This window comes from Talpa europaea (assembly GCF_964194135.1).
Source record: "Talpa europaea genome assembly, chromosome: 7".
Lineage (NCBI taxonomy): Eukaryota > Metazoa > Chordata > Mammalia > Eulipotyphla > Talpidae > Talpa > Talpa europaea.
Window position 1 is genome coordinate 118,869,557 of NC_140074.1, and position 26,758 is coordinate 118,896,314.

The 26,758-nt window shown below is 51.3% G+C and overlaps 1 protein-coding gene across 1 annotated transcript; it reads right to left on the reverse strand.

The window, feature by feature from the left end:
* Positions 1-20,375: 20,375 nt before the first annotated feature.
* On the reverse strand, positions 20,376-22,047 carry ORMDL3 (ORMDL sphingolipid biosynthesis regulator 3; the record flags this gene model as incomplete). Its single annotated transcript, XM_084238879.1, has 3 exons — positions 21,699-22,047; positions 20,925-21,076; positions 20,376-20,511 (listed from the first exon to the last, which is right to left on the reverse strand). Exons 1-3 carry the CDS (start codon positions 21,870-21,872, stop codon positions 20,376-20,378), a joined length of 462 nt encoding a protein of 153 aa, XP_084095005.1. The 5' UTR covers positions 21,873-22,047.
* Between the last annotated feature and the right edge of the window lie 4,711 nt (positions 22,048-26,758).

The following is a 26,758-nucleotide window of genomic DNA, read 5'->3' on the forward strand; positions in this document are numbered from 1 at the left end:
CAAATTCCTTTCTTTATCACGTGGCTACCCAAATGTCATGACACTATTTACAGAAAAATCTAGCCCTTGCTCACTAATCTGCAATACTTCTTTATTTATCAAGTGGCAATTGATACATGAGAATCTGTCTGAGCTGTCTCATCTATTTTCTGTCAATGCCTGTTTTAATGAGACACTAAATTAGAGCTTTTATAACCCATCTTGATATCTGGTAAAGCAAGCTCTTCTACTTTGTTCTTCAAGAATCTCATGGCTAATTTTACCTCTTCACACTATATATAAATTTTAGAATTGGCTTATTATGTGATACACACAGAGAACTGTTGATATATTATTGGGGTTGCATTGAATCTGTTGAGAATTGGCATTTTTACAATACTGAATTTTCCAATATTTGAACATAGTATCTATTCTTTTAAGTATTCTCAGTTCTCTCAATAAATTTTTACAATTTAATGTGTTAGAACTCTTTCAGACCTTTTCTTAGGTAAATCCCTAGGTATTTCATATTTTTGGTGCTTTTACCACTGGTATTTTCCAAATTTCTTTTTTTTTTTTTTGCTTTTTGCTGATATATGTAAAATATAATTTATATATATTGATCTGCTATATTATCTTCATTTATTATTCTATATTATTCATTTGAATAATTTATCTGTAGATTTGTTTTCTGTATGCATTAAATTATCTGCAAGGAATAGCATTTTCTTTTTTAAAAAAATCCTTTAGAGGTTACCAGAGGTGAAGAGTGTGGGGTGGGGCTGGGAGAAGGAATGGAAGGGGGTTAATGGAGGGAAAATAAAATTTTTAAATTTAAATATATATTTTATTTCTTTTTTTGCTTACTCTGCATGCAACACCTTCTACATAATGTCAGCTAGATAGTTAGTGACAGCAGGTACCTTGTCTTGTTTCTGATCTCACAGAGAAATCTTGTAACATTTCACCATTAAGTATGAGCTATATACTGTAAATACTTTGAAATATACCTATTATGTTAAAGAAATTCTTTTTTTGGTAAGATTTATTTATTTTTGCATATAATAGCTAGAGTACAGGCCAGAGGTGGGGTGGTGGGGTGGTGAAAGGATTCACCAGAGACAGAGTGGGGAACAGAACAGGTGGATTGGCTGAAGTACACTGCTGAGGGGAGCAGCAGGGGATACAGGAGATGTCTGCTGTGCCATGTGGGTTGCTCCCTGGCCAGGGATCGTGCTGCAGAGGCTGCAAACAGCCTCATAGGTTACGTCTTAACCTCTTGCGACACCAGGGAGGCCCTGTAAACGAAATTCTATTCTTAGTTTTCTAAGGATTTTTATCATAAGTGGAAATCAAACTTTATCAGGTGCTTTTTCTATATCAAGATGATTTATAAGCATTTGTAATCACAAAAATTGCATCCTTGTTTCTTTTTAAACTATTGCCATAAGTTGCATTTTTAATGTTAAGCCAAACTTAAAATTCTAGATAAATCTAGCAGTACTAATGTGTTACCCTTTTTTATTGTGATTTGAAGCCTTGCCACGCCTATTGCTGTTCCCTCTCCCTTTACTCTTCACAGGTTTTTTTCCTACTAAGTCTCTCACATGTCTAATTTCGTTTAGCACCTTCTTCTCAAGAAGACCAGACATAATGTTATCCTGTCTCTGGCTTCACTTGCTCAACTTTAAGTCTGTGAGAGTCAGCCATGTTGTTAGGTGTGGGGTAGTTTGTTCTCTTTTATTGAATGAATGTTCCACAGTGTATGCAGCTCTCCTAATGTTATTGGACATATTGGGCAATAGCTTTCAGCTTGGGGCTCTTATGTTAACGCTTTGAATATGCATGTCTTTTGGTGAAGACATTATGTGCCTTTCCCTTGAGTATATGCCTAGGAAGCAGAGTTGCTGGGTCTAAGCATATGTTTAGCCTTGGTAGATACTGCCAAGCAATACCCCAAGTGGTTGACCAATGCACACTCCAAAGACACTGAGGAGAGTTCCCGTTGCATTGATACAAATTTTAAAAAACTGTAGTTCAAACAGATTTATGTTACAGCATCCTAATTTCATGTTTAAATGATCCTTTTAAATAGATAACTGCATCAAGAAGATGAGGTATATATACACAATGGAATATTATTCAGCAATCAAAAAAGATAAACTCATGCCATTCACAGCAACAAGGATGGAGCTAGAAGGAATTATGCTCAGTGAAATAAGCCAGAAGAAAAAAGAAAAATATCGGATGGTTTCACTTATAGCAGGAATATAGGGGAACCAAATAAGACATCAGTGCAAAAAAAAATAATAACAGTACAAAACACAACAAAGCAAGAACACATAATTATAAATCAGAGACATCCTGCAGGGGAGGAGGAGGGAGAGGGATCAGAGGGAGGGAGGGAGGAGCACAGGGGACTATGGCAATGGTGCACGGGTGCCTTGGGGAAGGAAATTCTTTGGGGACTCAATCTGAGGGGGTGAGGGGAAGCAAATAATGTTCAAAAATAAAAAATATAAATAAATTAATTAAATGAATTTTTTTAAAGATTTATTTATTTATTTATAACAAGCACTGGGTACAGTCAGAAGCACAGGAGTGTGAGAGAATTCACCAGAGCCAGAGCGGGGAACAGAACAGGCAGACTGAAGAAGCACACTCCTGAGGGAGCAGCGGGCGGGCAGGAGAGGTCTGTGTGCCATGTGGGACCCTGGCCGGTGCCAGGGATCGAACCAGCGCTGCAGAGGCTGCGGGCAGCTTCACAACTCAGCGCTCAACCGCTGCGCCACCAGGGAGGCCCTAAATGATTCTTTTAAACACTGATACATAGGAAAAAGTTAATATTCGCCAAAAATGTTGACAGTGATGATGTCAGCGGGAGAAGGGGAGATCACAGGGCACCTTTACTGCGACTTTGAGAAATATTTAAAGTGATTTACAATGATCATATTTTTTTACTTTTAATTACATTGTCCTAAAAATACTAAGCATAACCAAAATTTCCCATTTCTGATATATTTCCTTGTTACATAACATTATAAATCATTGAAAAACAGCAGCTCCCTGCCACACTCCTCTGGCCCCCTCAATCTCCCACCTCCTAGCTTGAATTTTTTTTATTACTTGGTACTTTCCAAAGGTCTTTTGGAATCTTTATCTGCTGCTTCTTTCTCTTGATCCTTATGGGTTTATATCTTCCCTTTTGCTGTACTGTCATGCAGTGAGGTTTCAAGAGGGAGAGGAAGTTAACGTGATCAGTCTACCACTTTTAATCAGGAGTCCTTGCATGTGGCCCAGGCTTTGGGGCTCTTATCATGTAGTGAGTGGGGTGTATCAAGGAACAGCAGCTGATTGCTTAAGGACATCATTGTGGAGGGTAGTGATGGACCTGGGAGGGGGACACACAGAAGTTTGTGGGGAGAATAGAAAGAGCAAACATACAGTTAGGAAGACTCAGAGGAAGGCTTCCCACTCAGCAGCAGCAAGATGGAGACAACGACATAAAGGGCACGGAGGTTGGGAGTCTCAAGGTCATCGTCCACATTGGGGGGCTTCTCATCCCCATTCTGCTTCAGAGTAGACTCCACCTGGAAGGAGATCACACAGGTTATAAAAGCTAGGAACAAGGAAACATAAAAGAAATGCTGAATACTTTGCCATTGCCTTATCCTGCAGCCATGGCAGGAGCACTAGCCTCCCTGCAGAGCCTGGACAGTCCTGTGCCCCCTCAGCATCGACGGCACTGCTGATCATCGGTTTGGGCATACAAGAATGTACCGACAGCTGCTCTGGGACTAACCATTTTCCACCACCCTCCTCTTGCCCATATGCAAACAACAGACAGTCCTGAAAACTGTATACCCAGGGAATTGCCATAAACCGGCTGCATGATGTGAGCTGACAGAGAACTGTGAAGTAGGAAGGGACTGCTCCCTGGGGCTTCTGGGTCCCCAGAGACCTGGCGTTCACCTCCTCTATGATCCCGGCCCTCAGCCAGGCTGTCTTACCTGGTCCTTCAGCTGAGGCAAGGTCCCCTTCTCTTGAATCTTATCCACAAGCTGCAAATCCTCAGACAGCTCTGTGGGGATTAAAGAGGGTGATTGCAGAGAGGAGGGGCCCCCAGCGGGTCAGGGCTTCAATTCTGGTTGGATGCAGGACAAGGAGTTTCCCGAGAGCCCGTGGGAGTGTTGGATGCGGGTTATTCCGAATGGACTCCCATTGGGTCTCCTGCTTCCCTCTTAGCTTGTAGGAAGCCCATGTGCCAAGGGGGAAGAGGAGGCGATTAGTTTCTGAAATGTGAAGGTCTCTCACAAAGTGTAGGGCCTCCCTGGTGGCGCAGCAGTTGAGCACTGGGTTGCAAGGCTGCCCACAGCCTCTGCAGCGCCAGTTCGATCCCTGGCTGCTCCCCGGCCACCGGAGGAGGATCCCACATGGCTCGCAGACCTCTCCTGCCGCCCGCTGCTCCCCTCAGCAGTGTACTTCGGTCCTTCTGCCTGCTCTGCTCCCCGCTCTGGCTCTGGTGAATTCTCTCACCCTCCCACACTTCTGACTGTACCCAGTGCTTGTATAAATAAATAAATAAACAAATCTTTAAAAAAAAAAAAAAAAAAACAAAGTGCTTATCTCTCTGGCAGACAAAATATTAAAAAAAAAAAAAAGTGTAAAGGGCAATGTCTACCCCCTTCCACCCAAGAAGTGGTTCCCCACAGGACCCTCCGTGGGGCTCAGCATTTCCTCCATGCCAGCATACATCCAGACCCTACTCACCAATCAAGGCTTCTAGAAAGTTCAGGACAGCTTCTGCGCGTTTCTCTACCAGGGCCCCAGTATTATTAAAGAGGCACATCATGAGAGTATTCACTGTGTCTTCCTCTGTGTCCTCCTCCAACTGCAGCTCCCCAGAGCACAGGACCACAGACACCTGGGGCCAGAAGATGGGGGAGGTGAGCACCGACCGGGGAGACACATCTCTGTAGGTCAGTCTCCCTCCCCACCGGCTCCTCCCTCTCTCTGCCCAATTGGGTCTCTTACTCTTTGCTCCAGATCCCACAGCTGCTGCACATCCTTCTTGAGGCAATCAAACAAAGCTTGTTTCTCCTTCTCAATCAGATCCTCGAAGATTTCCTCCATGTCCTCCACCTTCTCCTTCAAGAGCTCAAAGTTTCCAAAATCCTCCAAGTTTTCAGAATCCTCCAAAGTCCCAGACCTCCCTGTAGAGGCAGCAGTTAAGAATCTGACCTGCCCAGCCCAAAGTCTCCACTCCTGTTCTCCCTACCCCACCCCTCACCTTCCCCTCTTTCAGAGACCACCTCTCTGTATCCTCCTGTCTTCCAACATTTTCCTGTTAACGTGAAGCACTTTCTTCCCAGACACCCACCATCACTGCCTCCCACCAACCCCTTTCATCTCTCTGGCTCATGCCCAGTCTGGCACCAACCCCAAGTTCTTCTCCTCCTCCAGGAAATCAAACTTATTTAGTCCTTGGTAGTCAACACACAGTCCTTGGACCACACTAGGAGTGGTGAGTGTGTAGAGGGAGTTAGAGCAGGTTCTCAGCCTTGACTGTGCCTGAGAATTACCAAAGAGTGACTGAAAATCCTGACACTCACACCACACTCCGATCAATTAAATCAGACTTTCTGGAGGTGGGACTCAGGTATCACTAGTTTTAAGTTCTCCCACGTGAGAACCACTGTGTTTAGAAGAAACAGGTGCAACTTCCAGACTAACTTGAAACCTGCTTTGGCCTGTGCCTTAGTCTTCTCCCTCATCTCCACCGCCCCCCCCCACACACAGCTCCCCCACTGAGCTGCAGTCCTTGAGCCCACAGGGGTGAGCCTGAACACGGCTGGCTCCAGTCCTTACCTGTGCAAGCTGCATTACCACCTTTCTCTGCAAAGAGAGAAAGAAGAAGCTCAGAGAGTCTTCAGGTCCCCTCCAGCTCCCCAATGGACATTCTTTTTTTCAGCAGTGGAAGTTTTTATTCCCGGACACTGAACCCCCATCCCTGCCCACACCAGGGAGCCTGCATCCTTGTCGTCATCGTTGTGCATACATGACAAGGCACATAAATGCAGAGCGAGCCCTGTATCTGAGACCCTTCCCACAGCCTCGAAGACAGGCAGCCAGGGGACTATGCCAGGTGGCTGGCAAAGAAACGAGCCACAGAGAAGGTTCAACAAACCCTTCGTCACTCGGCAAATGTGGTTTACCGCAGGGACTGAATTTATCTCCTAACTGGCCTCTGTTATGGGACTTTAGAGTGACAGAGATTCACTCTCTTGAGCTAACAAGACCTTGCCAGGACTGAACCTACAACTTCTACAACTTCCAGGAGTTTCTTGAATTTTCTTTCTTTTCTTTTTTTTTTAAGATTTATTTATTTATTTATACAAGCACTGGGTACAGTCAGAAGCGTGGGAGGGTGAGAGAATTCACCAGAGCCAGAGCGGGGAACAGAACAGGCAGACTGACGAAGTACACTGCTGAGGGGAGAAGCGGGCGGCAGGAGAGGTCTGGGTGCCATGTGGGACCCTCACCTGGCGGCCGGTGATCGAACCGGCACTACAGAAGCTGCGGGCAGCTTCACAGCCCAGCGCTCAACCACTGCGCTACCAGGGAGGCCCAGTTTCTTGAATTTTCTACCACATCCAGACCTCTCTCTACCCTTTTCTGAAAGCTAAGTCAGTACAGCACTTTTTGGGATCCAGGGAAAAAATGAAATTCCAGAGGAAGTTTCAGGCAGAATCTCACGGATCTTGTAGTCTAACTTAAAGCTGGGACAACTGTGGCTGAGGAGGCCAGAGAGCTAGAGAGAGGCAGAAGCAGGACTGGACCCTAGATTGTATGACCCCCAGTCAGACAATGGCACAACTCCTTCATAGCCACTATTATGTAAGAACCGGCCAGAGAACACAGAGTTTCCTCAAGCAATAATCCTTCAACAGGGCTGTGAGCCCAGGGTCCTGCACATTCACCCACACAAAGCAGGTCAGAGTGGTTGGAGCCAGGAAGGCAATGCGCAGCCCAGTCTGCTTCTCCAACAGGCAGATTTTTCTCTTGCCATTACAATGGTCCCCACCCCTGGATGTGCCCTACTGCATTTTTAACCCTAAAAAGTCTCTATGTCCAAGCCATGTGTTCTCTTTTTAAAAACAGTATCCCCTGGCTGCACAAGGGGTTAAGCACTGCACTATGAAGCAATCTGCAACCTCTGCAGCATGAGTTCAATTCCCAGCTGGCCAGGGAGCTACCCACATGGCGCAGCAGACCTCTCCTGTCTCGCCCGCTGCTCCCCTCAGCAGTGTATTTCAGTCAGTCTGCCTGTTCTGTTCCCCACTCTGTCTCTGGTGAATCCTCTCAACCCCCGCATCTCTGGCCTGTACCCCAGCTCTTGTATGCATAAATAAATAAAATCTTTAAAAAAAAATAGTATCCTTGCCTGTTGGAAATGATGACCAGGAGGCCCAGAGGCTCACTCACCTGGGAAGGAGTTTTTTTTGTCCAGGACAAATATATCTAAACCAGCACAAAAAATAGAAAGAAAAAGAATGGAAGAGCTGTTATCAGAAAATCAGTTCTCTCTCTAAGTTCTTCTTTCCAGTCCCTCCCCAGTCCCCATACCCTGCTACCCCACCAAAAAAAATAATACTGGGAATCCACACATCCAGGGAAAAAGGAATGTAGAACAAATCCCGAATCAGCATCAGGCCTTCCCAGTCCTCAATCCTCCCTCTGCCTTGGAACTGCCACCCTTCAAGCTGACAGGGGCCCCTCCAGGCAGACAGGCCCCACGGTGAATTCAGGCCCCCTCTCCCCGCCAGGTCTTGCTTACTCATCTTCCCCTTATTGTGGAAAAAGAGCTGCTCCACTTTGTAAGCCAGGACCCGGTTGGCAGGGATGGTCACTGACCTTCCGTGCTAGAAAAGAAGAGCTCTTGTTGACTGAGGTCTAGGTGCTTTGCATAGTTATCATAGTTATCTTACTGATCTCCCAAACAATATTGAGAGGCAGACAAATTATTCCCACTTTATAGATGAAAGAACCGAGGCTCAGGGAGGGTCAGTAGGTGAGCCTGTTTTGCTAAAAAATGGCAGGTCTGAAATCGAACCCCCATCTGTCCTCCAAAACTCAGTTGTTTCATGGTTCACTCAACAAATGTTTATTGAGGGCCTGTTTTTTCCAGGCGCTATGGCTCCTGCCCTCCAGCTGCCTAGAAAAGGAGGCAGACTATGAACAAGCACAAAACAAACAAAAAACCCACCCACGTAATTATGAACCATGGGAATTGATGTTGATTTGGAGATGCTGGGTTCAGGGTTTGGGGTCCTTGGCTTAACTCTGGGACAACTTTCACCAGAGCTCCCCTTTTAGCTGCGTTTCTCCACAAGACTGAGGCACTGAAGAGAGCACACAGGACATCACAAAACCCTGTTGGGCCCATGGCCCAAGGCCAGCAAGAGATAAGCTCAAGTAGAGATAAGCTGACAGCAGTAAATACTCCAGCAGACCCTTCTGGCAGGAGAGACCCCTGCCCCGGCAGTAAATTCCAGCACATCCCCTCCTGGCAGGAGAGACCATGTCACCCTCCACCCTCCTGCACCAAAAGACTCCAGCAGTAGCCTCACCCTATAAAGACCTGAGCTCCCATTTTGGGGCACAACTCTTGGCCTGCAGAGAGTTGTCACCTCACAGACTTTCAATAATGCCCGCTTTTGTCTGATACTCATGGTCTCCTTTCTTTTCTAACTGACATTATATCCAAAAGGGCAGGTTTATTATAAAAAGGGAGAGAAGAATAAAGGACACTTGCACAGACACAAGCGGGCAGAAAGAGATGCCCCCAGAAGGGACAGGTTTGTTAAAAGAGAGGTCTGTAGTCACAGGCAGGCAGCCCTGGGAGGAAGCTGCCTCAGCTGCTCAGCAAAGGGAGAAGGTTGGTGAAGAGAAAGAAGCACCTGCATAGTCCCAGGTGGGCAGAAGGGCCGCTGCCCCTGGCCAGTGCAGAAATTGCACTGATATAGTCTTCCTTTCTTTGGCAGGGTGGAGTTAACTTATGTTGAATTAATTACTTCTAGGGTATGACTAGGTCGATTTGTAAGTACCAGTGGTTCTCTACAATGGCCCTCCCTCTCCATTTTCCCACCTCTGGCCTGCGGGTCACGTGATGGCAGTTGGAGCCTACGTACGAATTTTCTCTTTCTATTGCTGGTTTAATAACTATGTTAATCTCTTCTACCCCCACCTCCAGCTTTTGGCCTTGTGATGTCTCCTTTCCAAAATTTCTGCTTTTAGCCTCCATAAGGAAGCACTACGTGCTAGGAAGCAAGTGAAAAAGGGGTTCACTAGAGAGTAACAGGGGAGAGAGTAGCAATGCCACACAGCCTACCTGGAGACAAGAAGAGAAATCCTAAGAAGTCCAAGAAGCAGGCAAAATTGTTGAAGGAGGTCTGAAGAGAGAGTCTACAGTCTGGGATGGCACCTCTGACCTGCAGTGGGTGCACCTATCCCTGCCTCCTGGATACTTACTTGGTCTTTAAATATGGCTTCAAATAGACTGCTGACCTTTGCCAGTACTTTGAAATAAAATGTCATTCCCCAGTTTTTTTTCAGGGTTTCTTCCTTTTCATTCTTCAGAATTCCTGACACCAAATACAGGTCTCCTCTCGTGTCACTGATTGATTTGAATAAAGCAGGTAGTTCCTCCTTCAGCTTCCTGGAGGTTGAGGAGAAGAGATGAGAGCTCAGGATCTCAGGGGCCTCACTCCCCAGTGACATTGCTCCCTCTCCATCAGCAAGTTCCTAGTTGCGATGAAGTGCTTCTGAGGCTGAGAAACCAAAAACCACAGCACCCCCATGGAAGCCGACTTTACCCACTGAAGGGGTCAAGGGTGCATGTGGGCGAGGAACCCCCTGCAGCTGTGGAAGGTTACAGTGTGCAGCACCCTGAGATTCTTCGCACGTAATTTCCTCTCACCCTCACCAGAAACCTATGGTGGACAGAACTGCATCCACTTTTCATAAGAGCACATGGAGGTTTAGAGACAGGTTGTGAAGACCCCGGGTCACGCAGCTGGTAAGTGCAGAGCGGGTCTGCATGGCTGCAAAGCACATGCCCTTCCTATGGCATGGAGAGAGGCGTCCGCACAGCCCACATGCCCCCTTATCTGAGAAGGGGCTCCAGCTCCTCACACCGTCCCTGGACGCATCTCTGCTCCATAAGGAGATTCACTTTGTGACTTAAAGCAGCCTGATGGTTCTTCCGATGTTTGCAACCAAAAGACTCTCAAGACGGACCTACATCCTTGCTGCTGATGACCTTGCTCTAGCTATCCAGGACTCTCCCCCAACTCTACAAACACACAGCACATAGCCTCACCCATTCTAGAAAACACTGATCTAACTTAAAAAACTCCAAGGGCCCCTCCCCAGCAATACTGTGGTAGGGGAAGTTCAAAAAGGCCTAAGATTTCATTAAAAGCCTTTCCATTTTCCATTATAGAGAAAAAAACAAAATATCCACCCCACCTGAGGAAGACTTGTCCAGGCACCTTCCCTTAAGCTTGTCCACCCTTCCCAACAATTCCAGCTGGGGAAGGAAACCCCCACACCAGCAACAAAGGATCACTGTGAAGGTGATGATATCCCTTCAAGCTGGAGGCACATGTACGCCGCTCTCAGAGCCTCTGTGAGTCCTGGCTGGTGCCACCCTGGTAGGGTCAGGGTGACTCTCTGTGTAAGAATCTACTGGGGGTTCTATTGCTGAGGTTAGCAAATAGATATGGAGAGGTTAGGAAAGTCAGTCCCGGGTCACACGTTCCAGGGAGGAGAGGGAGGTGGAAAGCACTGACTTGCCACAAGGCCAAGTGAGACAAGCGCAAAATACAGACTTGGGCAACTCAGAACAGGAACAGAAGAAAGCGGCCACTTGGGCCAAGGCCAAATAACCAATCACCCTGGATGGCACTCCAGGGATGGAGTAAACTGGGGACCTCCAAGTATTCTTGAAGCTGGCCCTAGAAGAACAAGCCTCCTGGGGTAAAGGAGGAAGTTGGGGAGAAGAGGTGTGGGGAGGAAAGGGTGAGAGGCTATACCAGCCTGGGTACCCCCATCTCAGATGCCCTTGGTGCCCAAGAAGGGCTTCTCCCTTTCTCCCTCCCTCTGCTGCTCACCTGCAGCCTCACCTGTTGTCAAGTGAATTTAGGTATTTCTGGGTCATGGATTCCTGGCATACACTGATTTCTTGTCCCTGGGACTGGTGGCCGCCCACTTCAAATCTTACTTTTTGGTGTGATTTCACTGATAATTTTGTGTCATCCTGACACTCCAATTTAACTGTTGGACCTGGAAAGAAAAGGATAAAGGTCTCACTGAAGTTCACCCAAAAGATCTCTCCAGAAAACCCTCCTGGAGCAGCCCCACCCTGCACTTTTCTTTACCACCCCCTTCTGAGGGAGTCCTCAGCTCCCCAGCAAATGCTGCTCTCACCAGGGGTCATCAAGGGGTCACACTCTGCGCTCTGAGCCTCTCTGCTACAGTCTTACCCAGTGATCCTGGATAAGTCACTTAACTTCTTGGGATCTATTATTTATAGAAGAAAATGTTAATAACGCCTGCTTCCTGTTCTAGTGGAAATTAGATAAAACAATGCAGCTGAGCACATAACTAAGTGCCCCTCAGTGCTCAGTGTGAGCTAGTCCTACTTAACTACTGGAGAGGCTGAAATGAGACAAGGAAAAGTAAAGCTAAAGTATCAGGAGCCCCTGCCCATCAAGAAATAAAAATCAAGCCAAGCACCCACTGTAACCACCCCATATGAAGATGGAGCAGATCTAGTTGCTGAAAATCGATTCAAATCACCAACCTACTTCATGGTGAAGGATTTTTTTGAAGTTTTAAAGTTTTCTTTTCTTTTTTTTTTTTTTTTAAAGATTTATTTATTTATTTATTTATACAAGCACTGGGTACAGTCAGAAGTGCGGGAGGGCGAGAGAATTCACCAGAGCCAGAGCGGGGAGCAGAGCAGGCAGAGGGACCGAAGCACACTGCTGAGGGGAGCAGCGGGCGGCAGGAGAGGTCTGCGCGCCATGTGGGACCCTCCTCCGGTGGCCGGGGAGCAGCCGGGGATCAAACCGGCTCTGCAGAGGCTGTGGGCAGCTTCGCAACCCTGTGCTCAACCACTGCGCCACCAGGGAGGCCCTGAAGTTTTAAAGTTTTCACCTCTGCCTCTGATTTTTTTTTTATACTGACTTTCCCTTCAAAGAAGTTAACAGTCAAAATGTTTATCCATACATACACTTTGCCCCTGACCCTGGAGAGTAATATGATCACTGAAAAACTGCCTCATCCTAGTTTAAAGTTTTCTTCTGTTTACAGTGAACTTGTCCATGGGCAAAATGATTTTTTTTGAAAACTAGTTTTTAATAAACTGTCCCTTGGCAATTTGCTTTTCAGAGATTGACTCAGATTGGCAAGTGCTAATCTGAACTTTCCGGTTCAGTTCAAGTCCCTCGCATGCTGCTCACAGGAAGGCTGCCCCCTGGCACTGCTCTTGGTCACAGATGTCATCTCCGGGGCACCGCAGGTGCTCCAAACTGCACTGTGGTGTCCGGATCCTCCTCAAGTCTGCTGAGACCCAGTAAGGGGCAGGTGGCAGTGGAGGCCCGGGCAGTAAATCTCACCACCGGCAAAGACACTGCAGAGTCTCCAAGTGAGAGCTCAACAACACTTACTGGGATTCTGGAACCAGAGAAACCCCAGGAATAACTGATCTGGGAAGCACGGAGTGGAACAGACTCCTCTAGAAAGCCCTCAGGCCCTTGGGGAGCTCTGCTCACACCAAGTCCCACTTAATCATGATATCCAGGGAACAGGAAAGGATAAAACTGACTTGACCGGCACCAAGAGCATGAGCAGTGCTGAAATGTACAGAGTGCTCCTTCTCGGCAGCCCCAGGGACAACTGATTGGCATAATTTATCTCATTTGATTCTTGCAACAGTTGGCAGATGAGGAGACAAACTAAGGAAAGTACCTTGTCCAGAGGTCTCCCAGCCGGAAGCGGCAGGGCCAGGCTTTGCAACCCGCGCCTTCAAGTCTAAAACCTGCCTCCTTTCTCAAACCACTGAACAAACAGCCTTTATTTATCCATTTGAATGATAAACATATGAACCCATGAGAAGACCCCAGCTAATTTAAAAGTAAATTATTTGCAAAGGGGGAAAATGGGACAGGAAAGCTACTTGGGAATAGTAAACTATATTTACTTACAATATAAATAAGTTTCCTCAACCCCCCCCCCTTCCCTCCATGCAGTCCTGTGCATTACCCAAAAGAGGCGTGTGGACATGGACATACAAATTCCACAGTGTCTGTGTGACTGGCTGACTTGGTTGATGGCAATGGGGAGTTGAGAGTGGGGTGCAGTAGGAGCCGGTGAAGTCTCATGTTGACCAGGTCTCCGTGATTCATACTGACCTTGTACACTAGAGTCCGGCACATCACTCTCCGTACTCTCCAGTATGTCCTCCAGAGTGAGGCCTGTGCTGATGTAGTAGCACTGTCCCCAGAAACTCCTCCTTCCCATCACCAGAGATGAGCAGCAAAACGAGTCAGAACTAACAATGCTTGTGGCAGCAATCATAGATCCTCCACTATCCAACTCTTTAACCACAGTTTTTGTCATCTTCTCGAATATGCTGGGCATTGTTCCTGGGCCAAGCAGGAAAAGAAAGTCAGTTTCAGTTTGGAAGAGAGTTTCGCTTCACGTTTTTTTCAATCTTCTACCTTTGGCGACCTGAGGCCAATGAAGAGCTAAAGTGGGTAGGACAACCAGGACCTGGCATCATTTGCCTTCCCTGTTTCTTTTTTTTTTTTTTTTTTTAATAGAGGCATGTTTTTATTTATTTATTTGTTTGTTTTGTTTATACATGCACTGGGTACAGTCAGAAGCGCGGGAGGGTGAGAGAATTCACCAGAGCCAGAGCGGGGAGCAGAGCAGGCAGAAGGACCGAAGTACACTGCTGAGGGGAGCAGTGGGCGGCAGGAGAGGTCTGCGCGCCATGTGGGTCTGCGCGCCATGTGGGACCTTCCTCCGGTGGCCGGGGAGCAGCCGGGGATCGAACCGGCACCGCAGAGGCCGCGGGCAGCTTCGCAACCCAGCGCTCAACCGCTGCGCCACCGGGGAGGCCCATGCCTTCCCTGTTTCTAAAGGTGAAGTGGTCACTCCACACCGAGGAGGAGGGACTGTCACAAATGATGGTTCTCCTGGGCCCCTCGTGGAACCCTCCAGAGGAAAGAAGGAGCAGCGATTCCCAAAATGGAGAGCAAGACCTGCTCTCTGCATCACTCCATGGCAGACTTGCCCCCTTGTTCAGGGGGGCCTGTGGGGTGGGAAGGCAGGTCAACCACTGCCAGCCAGACCTCACCCAGTTTCATGAACAAGGACCCAGGAGGGATGAGATGCAGGGCTGCCCCAAATTATAGACTGGTGACTTCTTCCCTCGGCTCTGACTCCTGCCCCCGCCATTGCTGTGTTCTGCAAGGCAGTCAGTTAGAGGGGTGCCATTTCCCAACAAGATGGCCGTGGGTCAGCCTCAGAGGAAACAAAAGAGAAAGTATAGCATGTGAGAGCCACTTGAGCTGCGTGCCCTGGACAAACACCACCCCAGATCCTCTCGCCTTAGTTTCTGGTCACCTTCTGAGGGTCCCCTTACATGTTGAAATTTAAAATGAGTCGCAGAACCCTACTTGGGGCAACTCCCCCAGCCCCTCCAGGTATCTACTTGCACCTGTCTATCTCCCCTCCGCCGCAGGCAGACAGGCCTGTCTCCACAGGCCCACCTCTGTTCAGTAGCAGCTCTCTGTCCCTGCCACATGAGACCCTGCAGGCTCTCTTACCCCAAAGTCCTCCTTACTCTCTCCCCTTCCATTGATCATTCTACATTTCCTGCCTCTTGAGATCTCTTCCCCTTTCTTCAGGTTCCTTTACTTCCCTCCTTAGGCAGTAAACTCCTCTCATAAGCTTCTTGGGCTGCACTTGCCCACCCTACCTCCACCCACCTTCTCCTCAGTCCTTCTGGCTGGCCCACACACCTGCTCACACAAGCTGCTTCTTCTGTCCCTGGCCCCAATCACGGCGGCTGACTCTTGCCTCACTCCCAGTCTAGGGAGTCTTCCGTGCATCTGGAAAGGCAGAGCCCACCTTAGGGGCCACCTACCTCTTCTCTTCTCTGGTCTCTGCTGCTCACAGAAATGGAGGTTCTGGGAATCCCTTCAGCACGCTCTCTGAGTTCCTGGCCACTGGAAGTTCTTATAAAGGAACCGGAAGTAATTGGAATCTGAGGTGGAGCCAGGTGCCTCACCCCTGAGGTGGGGCACATCACGATCAATTTGAGGCAGATAGGGCCAGAGAAAGCAAACTTTCACTCAACTCTTGGACCCAGGAAATAGGTGAGACAGATGGAATCTCTATAAATGCATTTTTTCCACCTGATATGCACCCCATTTGAATTAGAGCCAGAGGACGGATGAGGCATACTGTCTAGTGAGATCCAAAGGGAAACAGTAAAGGGGGTTTGGGGGTACGGCCAAGTGCCAGAGGCAACAGCTATAGCTGTGCCAGGATAGGAAAGGAGGGACTGGTTGGGACCAGCTACTCCAAGGCCAGGCTGAGGTGGGACCACTGAAACTCAGAGCAAGAGTTGCCAACATCTGTAGGGCTGGCTGTTGTGGTATTACTACTAAATTTAAAAATTAGACCCCCAGGGCCTCCCTGGTGGCGCAGGTGGTTGAGCGCAGGGCTGTGAAGCTGTCTGCAGCCTCTGCAGTGGCGGTTACATCCCCGCCAGCCCCAGAGCAACACACAGGGTGAGCAGACCTCTCCTGTCTTGCCCGCTGCTTCCCTCAGCAGTGTGTTTCATCAGTCATCCTGTTCTGTTCCCCGCTCTGTCTCTGGTGAGTCCTCTTAACCTCCCGTGCGTCTGCACTGTACCCCGGCTCTTGTATAGATAAAATAAATCTTTAAAAAAAAATTAGGCCCCCACAACTCAACAAAAACAAACCAAACACCCCAATCAAAACCTGGGTAGAAGAACTAAAAAGACACTTCTCTGAAGAAGAAATGCAAATGGACAACAGACATATGAAAAAATATTCAACATCACCAATATCAGGAAATGCAAATCCAAACCACAATGAGATACCACCTCACACCCGTTGAGAATGGCACATATTAAAAAAACTGGAAATAACAAATGCTGGAGGAATGTGGCGACAAAAGAACCCTCTGTCACTGCTGGTGGGAATGTAAGCTGGTCCAGCCACTATGGAAAGCTGTGTGGAGGGTCCTCTGAACACTGAAAATGGAGCTACCAGATGACCCAGTGATTCCACTCCCAGGCAAGTACCCAAAGGACACAAAAACACTAATTTGAAAGGAAACCTGCACTCCTATGTTTACTGCAGCACTAATTACAATAGCCAAGATGTGGAAACAACCCAAATATCTCAAAACAGACAAATGGATCAAAAAGTTATGTTATAGGGCCTCCCCTGGTGGCGCAGCGGGTGAGCGCTGGGCTGCGAAGCTGCCTGCAGCCTCTGCAGAACTGGTTCGATCCCCGGCTGCCAGCGAGGGTCCCACATGGGGCAGTAGACCTCTCCTGCCGCCTGCTGCTCCCCTCAGCAGTGTACTTCGTTGGGCTGCCTGTTCTGTTCCCCGCTCGGGCTCTGGTGAATTCTCTCACCCTCCCACACTTCTGACTGTACCCAGTGCTTGTATAAATAAAAATAAATAAATCTTTAAAAAAAAAAGTTATATTTATACAATGGAATATTACTCAGCTATCAAAAAAGACAAACTCATGCCATTTGTGGCAACATGGACAGAGCTGGAATGGGTTATGCTACCCGAAATAAGTCAGAAGGAAAATGATAAATATCGGATGGTCTCACTTACATGCAGAATATAGAGAAACCAAACAAAAGGTCAAGAAAAAAACAAAACTAGCAAGCTGACCATAGATCTGGGGCACAAGGGAAGGGGAAGGAGAGGGGGGTCAAAACAGGGGAGGGGAGAGCACAAGGGGACATGGTGATGGTTCACAGGTGATATGGTGGTAGGAGAATAACAGGGAGTACAACAATGTAAGAAAATTTTCTGGGCCGCCCCAGTGGCGCAGCGGGTTGAGCGCTGTGCTGTGAAGCTGTCTGCAGCCTCTGCAGCATGAGTTCGATCCCCGGCTGGCCAGGGAGAAACCCACATGGCGTGGCAGACCTCTCCTGTCTAGCCCACTGCTCCCCTCATGAGTCTTCGGTCCGCCTGCCTGTTCTGCTCCCCGCTCTGTCTCTGGTGAATTCTCTCACCCTTCTGCACTCTGACCTGTACCCCAGCTCTTGTATAAATAAATCAATCTTTAAAAAAAAATTTTTAATAATATTTTTTTTATAATAAATAAATAAATAAATAATAAAATAAAAACTAAGCCCCCACTCCTTGCCTGGCAGGTAAGTTTGGGAGGCTTGAATGGATGGAGTGGATGGGACTGCCATGCGAACTGGTCCTTACGCTAATGACCCGGCCCATGAGTCAGATCACGCTGGAGACCAGGAACCCAAACCAATCAGCAATGCCTGGAGCATAAATAGAGCCTCGGGACCCTCTCTCTCTGCGCAGCAGCTCCTCTTAGCAGTGTATTTCAGTAAATCTGCTTGTTCTCCACTGTTTGCTGAATTATTTCATCCCCCATCTCTGGCCTACACCCCGATTCTTCCGCACAACGCAGGCTGGATCAGTAAGGACACAGCTGACTCCACACACTCCCGGGGAGCCTTCTCCGGGAGAAGCCACCTCCTGTCCCCTTCACCCGCACCCTTCTCCAGGGAGAGGCCTCTGGTCCCACCACTCAGTCCTGACATGACCAGGCGTCTGTCCTTGGCCTGCTCCCTCAGTTGTCAAAGAACACCCTAGGAGGTGGCATGGTGGTCACCAACAAGGCTACCCTGTGTGAGGTGCTGACCACACACCGGTGCTGGGCGGGCCTCACGACAGCCTGGGAGCAGCTGTCCTTACACAACAGAAGAAACTGCAGCTCTGAGAAGCACCCTGGCATGGTCACAAGGCTGGTGCCTGGCAGAGCTGGGTTTGAACCCAGATTGTTAATGTGCCCTATGCCCTCACGCTGACTGCACTCCTGTGGGTGCTGGAGGATCCCGGGGTGCCCCACCCCAAGCAGTAGCACAGAGAGCAATTCTCTTCCATGTGGACCTCATTCTGGGGTGGTGCTGAAGTTGGGCAGAGACCTTGCTGTCACCCCAGCAAGATCTGGACCTCGGCCAAAGGCCACTAGCTACCTCCCTTTAACCTGGGACTTTGCACCTGTGTCCGGGATAGATGACACTGCCGGAACACGGCACTAATAGCACCTCCTCTCCTGGCCCGTGAGCTATGGAAGTCCTGGGGCGTCACCTCCTCCCTTCCCACTCATGCTTACAGTAGAGAAGCAGCAGCATCAAGATTCCTCTGGAGACAGAGAGGCCAGGTCAGGCCTCTTCCCAGGGAAGGTGCACCAGGGAAGGAACCCAGAACAAAGGACTGGGCACTCCCTGGGACACCCCTTCCTGTGGGGGGACACCTCTTCCTTTGGAAGCCACTGCTAGACCCAGCCCCTCTGGCCAAGGCAGGAGCCATCCCTCTGCTGGCCCTGCCCCACTGAGCCCAGGGGCCTAAGCGGCTAGAGAAGCAGCCAGGCCGTCAGAGGAATTCTGCTCTCAGGCCTGCTGACGCCTCAGCCAGTTCCCTGGCAGTCCCTCTGGCTCACTGGGCCGGCTCCCCTCTTCCCAGAGCAGCAGGAAGAGCAGCGTTCATTCCCAGGGTCCCACCCCCCCTCCCAGGCCAAGGCTCCAACTGATGCTCCCAGGCTGCCCACAGCAGGAGCTGCCCACAGCCCTGACCCTCCCCCAGGGCCCTCCAGGAAGCAGAGGCAGAGTCGGGGGAAACAGGAACACACTGTCCTTTATTTGCATTTCTCAGAATACTGTACAAAGGGAGTAAAAATCCTATTCACACTTTGCTTAGAAAGATTTTGAGGTGAAAGTTCCCTATGATACATGGGGGGGGGGGGGGCGCAGGAAGCAGAAAACAAGGCCAGTGACCTCCTCTCCTCCCTCAGGACCTGGGAGGAGACACAGGCATCACACCTTTTCCAAAATAACACACTCTAGTCAGCCGGGAGGAGAAGGGCTCTGCTCCTTGCCAGCCAGCGCTGCTCTGCTCCCGCCTCTCTTCCCCGGCCATCTCAGTGAGGAGACAGCCCTTGCAGGCGCCAGCAGGGCCCAGGCAGCACCCAGCAGCCACCAATCTGTGGGGTGGCCTCACAGCCCACACTATGTGCCACGCACACCAGAGAGGGGCTGGGCCCCACACAGGTCCACACAGGAGGCCGTGAGGTGAAGGGCGGTGGCAGGGCCTGCCATCCCCCATCTGTCCAGTCCCCAGGTCCTCACGGCACTGCCGAAGGCTCTGTCAATGGCCTGGGCCTTTGATGACTCCTGGGCTTCTCCCACTGTGAGCCCCTGATGCGAACCCAGGAGCTGCAAACCCACAGCAGCCTCCCTTCCTGCCACCAGCCCATTCTGCAGGTAAATGAACTCCCCGACCCTGTTCCCCTACCTGTCCACTTCCCAAAGGGTGAGACTGGGTATAGCTTATCCCCACCCTCTGTCCCTCCCTTGCACCAATTTCTGCTGCTCACCAGCGCCCTAACCCACAAGTGCTCCCCTCAGCCCGCCACCTCCCTCAGGGCCAGGATGGCAGGGCTCCTAGCCGGCCCCACCACCCCTCCCCTACTCAGGTGGGCTGTGGGGAGCTGCCAAAAGCATGAGCCCTGGACAGGACAGGTCTCCCCCCAGAGGGTGAGGCACCGCCACAGGTTTGCTTTCCTGCACACCAGCACCCGCGCGTGTCAGCCCAGAGGCCTAGGAGCTAAAGTGAAACAATGGAGAAGCCGTACCGTCCCCGCTGCTCCCCTCGCAGGGGTTAAAGTGCTTTAGTGGTCTGAGGATGAGCAAGTGAACAGGGGGCTTCCCTGGCCTCTTGTCCCCACCCCACAGGTCTGTGCAGTCCCGGAGTCCAGCTCATTCCACGACCACCCCCACAAGTCTCTATTCAAAAGGCAAAAGGAAAAGACAAAAAAAGTTAGAAGAGGTCAGAGCCCCAGGAGGGCCCACCCCAACCCCACTACACGCTACTTCAACTCGGCTACTGGGGAGGTCGGGGAAACCAGGGCCCAGCGGCGCAACCCCCGTCTCTGGCGGCTCCAGAGGCTCCTTCCGTCTCCAGCATCACAGCACAGGCTTCCGCTCGCCCGCCGGCCGGGGCGGGGAAGGGCTGCACCCTCAGTACTTATTGATTCCAAAAATGCGGACTCCGTGGAGCTGGGGCAGCTTGGGGATGAGCACGCTCATCAAGGACACAGTGTTGAGGATGAAGTGGATCTGGTCGTACTTGGTGTAGAAGCTGGTGAGGAAGTACCTGGAGGGGAAGGTGAGGGAAGAGGTGTGAGGCTCTACTGGAGGTCCCCTTCCTCCCTCACTTCTTGGGGCTTGGGGGAGGTGGAGAGTCCTGACAGCAGGGGAGTGAAGGGAAAGGCCCCAGACAGGAATAGAATGGCAAGATCTCCCCTGAAAAAAGAGCTCCCTCCAGACCCAGTGCCCGTGCGCTACCCCACCTGTGGGCCTCGGGCCCCAGCAGGAAGGAAGCCCCACCTGGAGAAGACAGGGCAGTGGACCCAGGCCTGCACCCAGGGTAAGACCCAGGGTATTCCGACTCCCCTTCCTCTGCCCACTGCCAGGAGCTAGCGCTGGGCTGGGGTTTAGACCTCCCTAGGCCCCGTCCCCTCCGGTCCTCGGCCTGCCCGCTGGCCTCCACCCAAGGTAAGCACTCACAGCACGATGGGGGTGATGGTCAAGAACTTCCGGGAGGCTGTGAACTGGACCCCGTAGTCCATCTGCTCCCAGTGGGTAAGCAACCTCGCCTTGCCCTGGTCCGGGGTCTCGAAGGGCGTCCCCTTCACCGTGTGCAGGAAGATGTACATGCCCTGTGGGAGGAGCCTTCGTGAGAGGCGCAAAAGGCAGGAGGGCCTGCGGCTCAGCAACTCCAGCCATCACAGAAGTGGACTCCGGGTGGACCGTAGCTTCCCTCTGCTGGCAGGGCACGTCAGCCGGAGGGGAAGGGCAGGCCTGGCACGGGGAGGAGAGCGCCACAGAACCGGCAGCAGTTGCCTGTGCCCAGCCAGCCTGTGCCAGCTGGGAAGGCGAGTCAGCCAGAAGAGACCGGGTCCCTGCTCATCCACCAAAAGAGGACAAGGAAGCAAGCAGGGGTGCAGGGGTAGTGAGGGACTAGAGTGGCAAACAGTTTGAGATCCCCACTTGGGAAAGGGTCATGTCAGCACCTAGGTCCTGGGCACACTTTGGGGTCCCATACTCAGCTCCCTATCTTCCAGGTCCACAAGTCACCCCATCCTGGCAATGTGGACAAATCCATAGATTTTACTCCTCTTATCAGAGGGGGCAGAGAGGAGAGCTGGGCCCGGGTTCTGGTGACAGATGCTGTCAGCACATGGCTCTGACATCTGGTCCCTGTCCCAGGGACTGTTTCTGCTCCTCAGCCCCGCCAAAGAGCAGCCCCTGGGGGTCAGGGCAGCAGCAGGAGGGCCTTACCATGTTGTGGATGAGGTTGGTGAGGGTCCAGACAACAGGGACGCTCACGAAGGGGATGCTGAGCAGCACGACGTGGAGAAGCCCGATGGCCAGCACGTAGGAGAGCCAGATGCCACGGCTGTTCATCACCCGCGTGTTGGGGTTCACCTCACTGTGCGCCGTGCCCACGTTCATCCTGCCCCCTTCTCCTGTCGCTCTTCTACAAACAAGCAGCAGAAGTGAGCCAGGTCAGGCCCCCTCCCCAGCCCCTCAGACCCTCCAAATGCTGCAGGGCAGACATTGCTCTCCCCAAGAACTCCAGGCTGTTCTGTCCTGACCCTCAAGCACGGAAGCCAGAGACAGTTTGTTCATTTCCCACTGCTGCACTGACCAGGCTGCCCTGACATCACCTGATCAGGACTCCAGGCCCTGGGTCATCAAGAGGCGTTCAGTCCCAGAGCAAAGAAACACTGCCTGTCCCCCAATTTCATAGGGCTCATCCCACAAAGCCCAAGAAGGAGAAGAGAGGCGTGTCTCCAGAGTCACTTGGCACAGCCCCATCCGTACTGAGGGCCTGAAGTGGGCCCTTCCCAGGAGTAAAAGGAAGTGGCCTGTGGAACAGGTAGCAGTGGAAGAAATATTTTGGGGATTACTTCTCCCCCAACCCTGACCTAGAAGGAAGGACAGGGTACAAAAAGAATAAAGGGAAGAAAAGAGAAAAACAAACTAGAGGCAACCTTTGCCCAGACCTGGAAGACCTCCTTCTTGGTGACACAAGGCCTCCTTCTTGGTGTCACAACCCATCCAGATGTTTTACCCATTTGGCAGCCAATCAAGCTAACCCTCGTGATGCCACTCACTGCACTGCTAAGCCACCCGATTCCTTTCCCCACCACCAGAGGAAAAGCAAGCATAGAGGCCATGGCCAACTCTACAGCTCCCACGGGGAGCTGAACCCACATCAACACCCTCTTCCTAAGGACACAAAACCACTCTCCTGCCCCCCTCTCCTCTCTGTCCCACTCACCCTTATCTGGGCCTCCTTCCCCAGTCCCTGCTTCCAGGTGTAAGTCAGCACCATACCCACCAGCACAAAAGGCAGAAGCCCTGAAGCAGGGGATGAGGTGGGCAGCCTCTGATGCCCAGCAAACAATGCAATATTTCTGGATGCAGGTGGCGAGGGGATGAGCACTCCTGTCCACAGCTCAGCTGTCCCTAATCTCTGAGGGCCCTGTGACCAGTAGGAGCTGGAAACAGATGGGGCCTTTGTCTGGCTCACCTCCCTAGCTGTGGGAGGGTCCTGCCTGATAAAAGACCCTGAGGTCATCACCATGGGAGCAGTCACATGTATGTGTGTGTGTGTGTGTGAGAGAGAGAGAGAGGGAGAGAGAGAGAGAGAGAGACTTTCCCAGAGATGCAGAAAGGAACCCAGGTGGGGGTATCCTGGAAGTTCCCCTAAGTCGACATGTGCCCTGGTGCACCCTCAGACTCAGTTGCTATCTATCTCCAGCTCAGATGGCAGCCAAGCCTGCAGCGGAGCCAGAGTTCTCAAGGATCAGTTCCTGACTTCCAGGATAATGGGAACAGGTTTCCTCTTCTCAGAAGCCCTGAGCTTTGAGATCTCAGGGGAAATGTGACCCACAACACACCTTCCCAACATTCATGAGCTGGCCAGGGTGCCTCCTAGGAGCAATGCTCCTGGGGCCCAGCAGACTGGATAATTGGGCCTACAGAAACCCAAGGAACTAGAAAACCAGAGCTGGCTCTCTTGTTTACCATCCAGGGCCTGAGGGCTTCAGTTACCCTAACACAGCCCCTGGGACACATGACATAAAAGCCTCTGCCCTTGTGGAGGATGGCTGAGAAGTGAGGGCTCTGAAGGACTTACCACTGACTAAAGAGAAATAGTTCCCCAAGTTTGACCAGAGACCTCTACCCCTCCCCAATTCTCCCTACCTTAGACCTACAAGGGCACCCCTAGCCCACCCGAGAACTCTGTCCGAGAACACCAAGGGAGTGCCAAGAGTCTTGTCGAACCCCAGACCATCCTACACCCCTCTCAGTCTATAAGAAGGCATCCAACAAAGCCTGAGAAGTCCAGGACGGGCATGGACCTAGGACATGGCTAGTGCCCGGGACACTAGATGACCTGAGAGCAGACAATGCCAGGAGACCCCCAAAAAGACAAGAGAGATCAAAAAACTAAGAAAAGACCAGAAGCCAGGGCACACTCTTGATGACACTTCTGTGTGAGTAAGAGTACACATTATTTAGTAAAATAACTAACTGCCCCTCTCCAGAGGAGAAGAAATGGGGAGAAAAGTCTGGCAGAGGTAGAGTAAGTCTACAGCAGCTCAGGCTGAGAAGTTCTGCTGTTACAGCTGGCAGGTGGCTGCCCATGCCAGTCCCTGATGTGGTTTCATAACCTGCCTCAAACTAGAGCCTGCAGCAAGTCTGTTCTGTTAACCACTTTCTGACTGGGAGGCTTTCCCACTCCTGCCCTCCTCTCCCCCCTGGCTCCTCACACAAATTTCACCGCCCAGCCGGTCTGTCAGGAGCCCAAGTTAAGACCAGAACGTGCCCCAGGTCAGCTGCCTCGTAAGGCTTCTCATTCTCTCCCTAGGTAAGGGCAGCCCTTAAAGCGGCAAACCTTTTGCCATCTGGATGAAAAGCACAAACATCCAGGACCGCGAGTTGGACCCTAAAGGGGAGTCCCCGGCACCAAGCTACAAGGCCATTTTTATTCTGCCTATCCCACCCCCACCCCACCCCACCCGGACACTGCCACTCACCGCTGAGCTGGGGCCCACCACCCTGACTCTGGAGGGGGGCGAAAAGGATCGACGCCGAGTCCCCGGGCACCGAAGCGAACACCAACTAACCCCGGGAGAGCGTGAAGACAGGAGGCGGAGTCCTAACTATTGTTGGGGTTTTCTAAGTGGAACCTCAAGCCGAAGGGGGGAGGGGTATCCCCGCCCCGCTCTCCAGTCTGGGACGTCGCACTCCGAGCCGGGCCGGGTCCAGAGCCCCACCCCCACCTCCACGCGTCCACCCAGCCCTGGAGGCGGCCAAAGCTTTCTCCCCCGAAGCCCAGCCGCTCCCCGCCCCCCGCCCACAGCCGGAGCGCTCCTCCCCGACGCCCCATCCCCGCCTCCCGCCCCCACCTCCCTCTTTGGGTACCCCTTCGACTGACGCACCCCCTCGGCTGATGCACCCCCTCCACCTCCGCTCACCCAGCCGAGTCCCCTCCAGTCTGGGGCTCCTCCCCTGCAGCTCCCACCTCCATTCTCACCCCGCCTCTAGGTCCAGGAGCCTCCCGGTTGGGCCTCACAGAGGCCTCTCGTCCGGACTCACCGTGCAGGGCCGGAGGTCTCGGGACCGGGACGGGGGCCCGGGGACGGGGGCCGCTGCTGCTCCAGCAGCTGTAACAACCCCCGGCGGCAGCCACCCCGCTGGCAGCTCTGGCCGAATCGGCGCCCTGCGCCGGCCCCCGCGACGTCACAGCCCAGCGTCGGCCCTCCCCATGCCTCCTGGGAGTTGTAGTTTCTCCTCTGCCCCACTACTGACCCGCCCGGTGCCTCCTGGGAATTGTAGTTTTTTCCCCTGGCTGCTGACGCGGCCTCGCGGGGCGGGGGGCGGGGGGCGGGGGGGCCGCACAATGGGACGTGATGCTGCGATCAGATGGTATTCCTTTGGTACGTAACAATCCCTGCTTTTGCGTCTGTACGTTTTAAGTTGATTTACTGTTGCCGGGTTTTGCCGGTGAGGAAACTGAGTTTTAAGTCACTTGCCATAGGTCCCCATTTAATACCAACCTGGGCCAGAACCCGGAGATTCTGATCCCAGGCCATAGTTTTTCCACAGTACCTTGCTGCCTCCGCCCTAGCCCATGACTGGCTCCTCCAGAAACGGGCTAGCTGATTCCTGTGCCCTGCCCGGCTCCCCCTGGAAGCGGGCTCTTGGCGACTTGGGTTAGGGTGGGAGACTGGAGAGCCTAGAATGTGAGCCAGTCTGCTCTTTTACAGTTACACCTGACCCCAGTTGGCCTGGGCCAGGCCACATACTTGGCCTCCCACATTAGACATCAGAAGAGGCCAGGTGTCTGGGGAAGACTCCTTTCCAAATCCCAACCCCAGGTCAGCTGGTGTGGTTTTGGGTGGGAACTTCCACCTCTCGGATCTGCAGTTTTCATGTCTGCAAAGGGGCACAGATTTTACTGCCAGATAAACATAGCTTAGGCACTCCTTAACCAGCGTGTGACCCAGGGCAAATAATTTGTCTTAATCTCCAGTCCCACACCTGTGAAATCCTACCTCAGTTGTGTGAATTCAAAAGAATGTGTGTAAAGCACCTGGTGCTTTGTAGGAAGCTATTGAAGTTTGAACTAAGTGACTCGAGATCTCATGTCACTCTCACGTGCCATGTCACCAAGCAGGCTTTGTCTGAGTAGTTCCCGCTCCACCAACTTGGCTGCTTTCTAAGTCTGGCTGCGTGCATGCAGGAGGGACCACATGATGCCCTGACAGCCAACATGATTGACTGGAAACACCTGAAAGGAACGTGAAAGCACAGAGAGAACACTGGCCCAGGGAATGGAGAGCACTTCCTCAGTCCTCACTCACTGCTCCCCAGGGGGCTGCCAGCAAATAGTTATCACAAGGCTGGAATGGGGTCCCAGAAGTATCTAGTGGGAACAAGGCAGGTGGATATCTGAACTCTGAACCATGCAGAGCTGGACAGGAAGCTTCTTGAATATTTCCAGGGCCAATGGCTCAAGAGCTCTTATCCCAAGAGCTTAACGGTGACCCCAGTCTGAAAAAGTTCTGCCTTGTGTCCTCCAGGTGTTTTCCATGGTTTGTGGAGGCCCATTTCCTATTAGCTGGCCTTAGAAAGACAGAAGAAAACAAGTGAGTGTTGTCTTTTCCGCAGAAACCTCCCCAGCTTTGAGATAAAAGGACGTCTCTATTTTTTCTAAAGTGAGCCTACTTGACTCGTCCTGACTTTTCCTAAGAGTCTTCTTTGTTCCATTAAATTGATGGAACTCTCTGGATATTTGCCAATTTCCTCATGTCTGTGTGAAG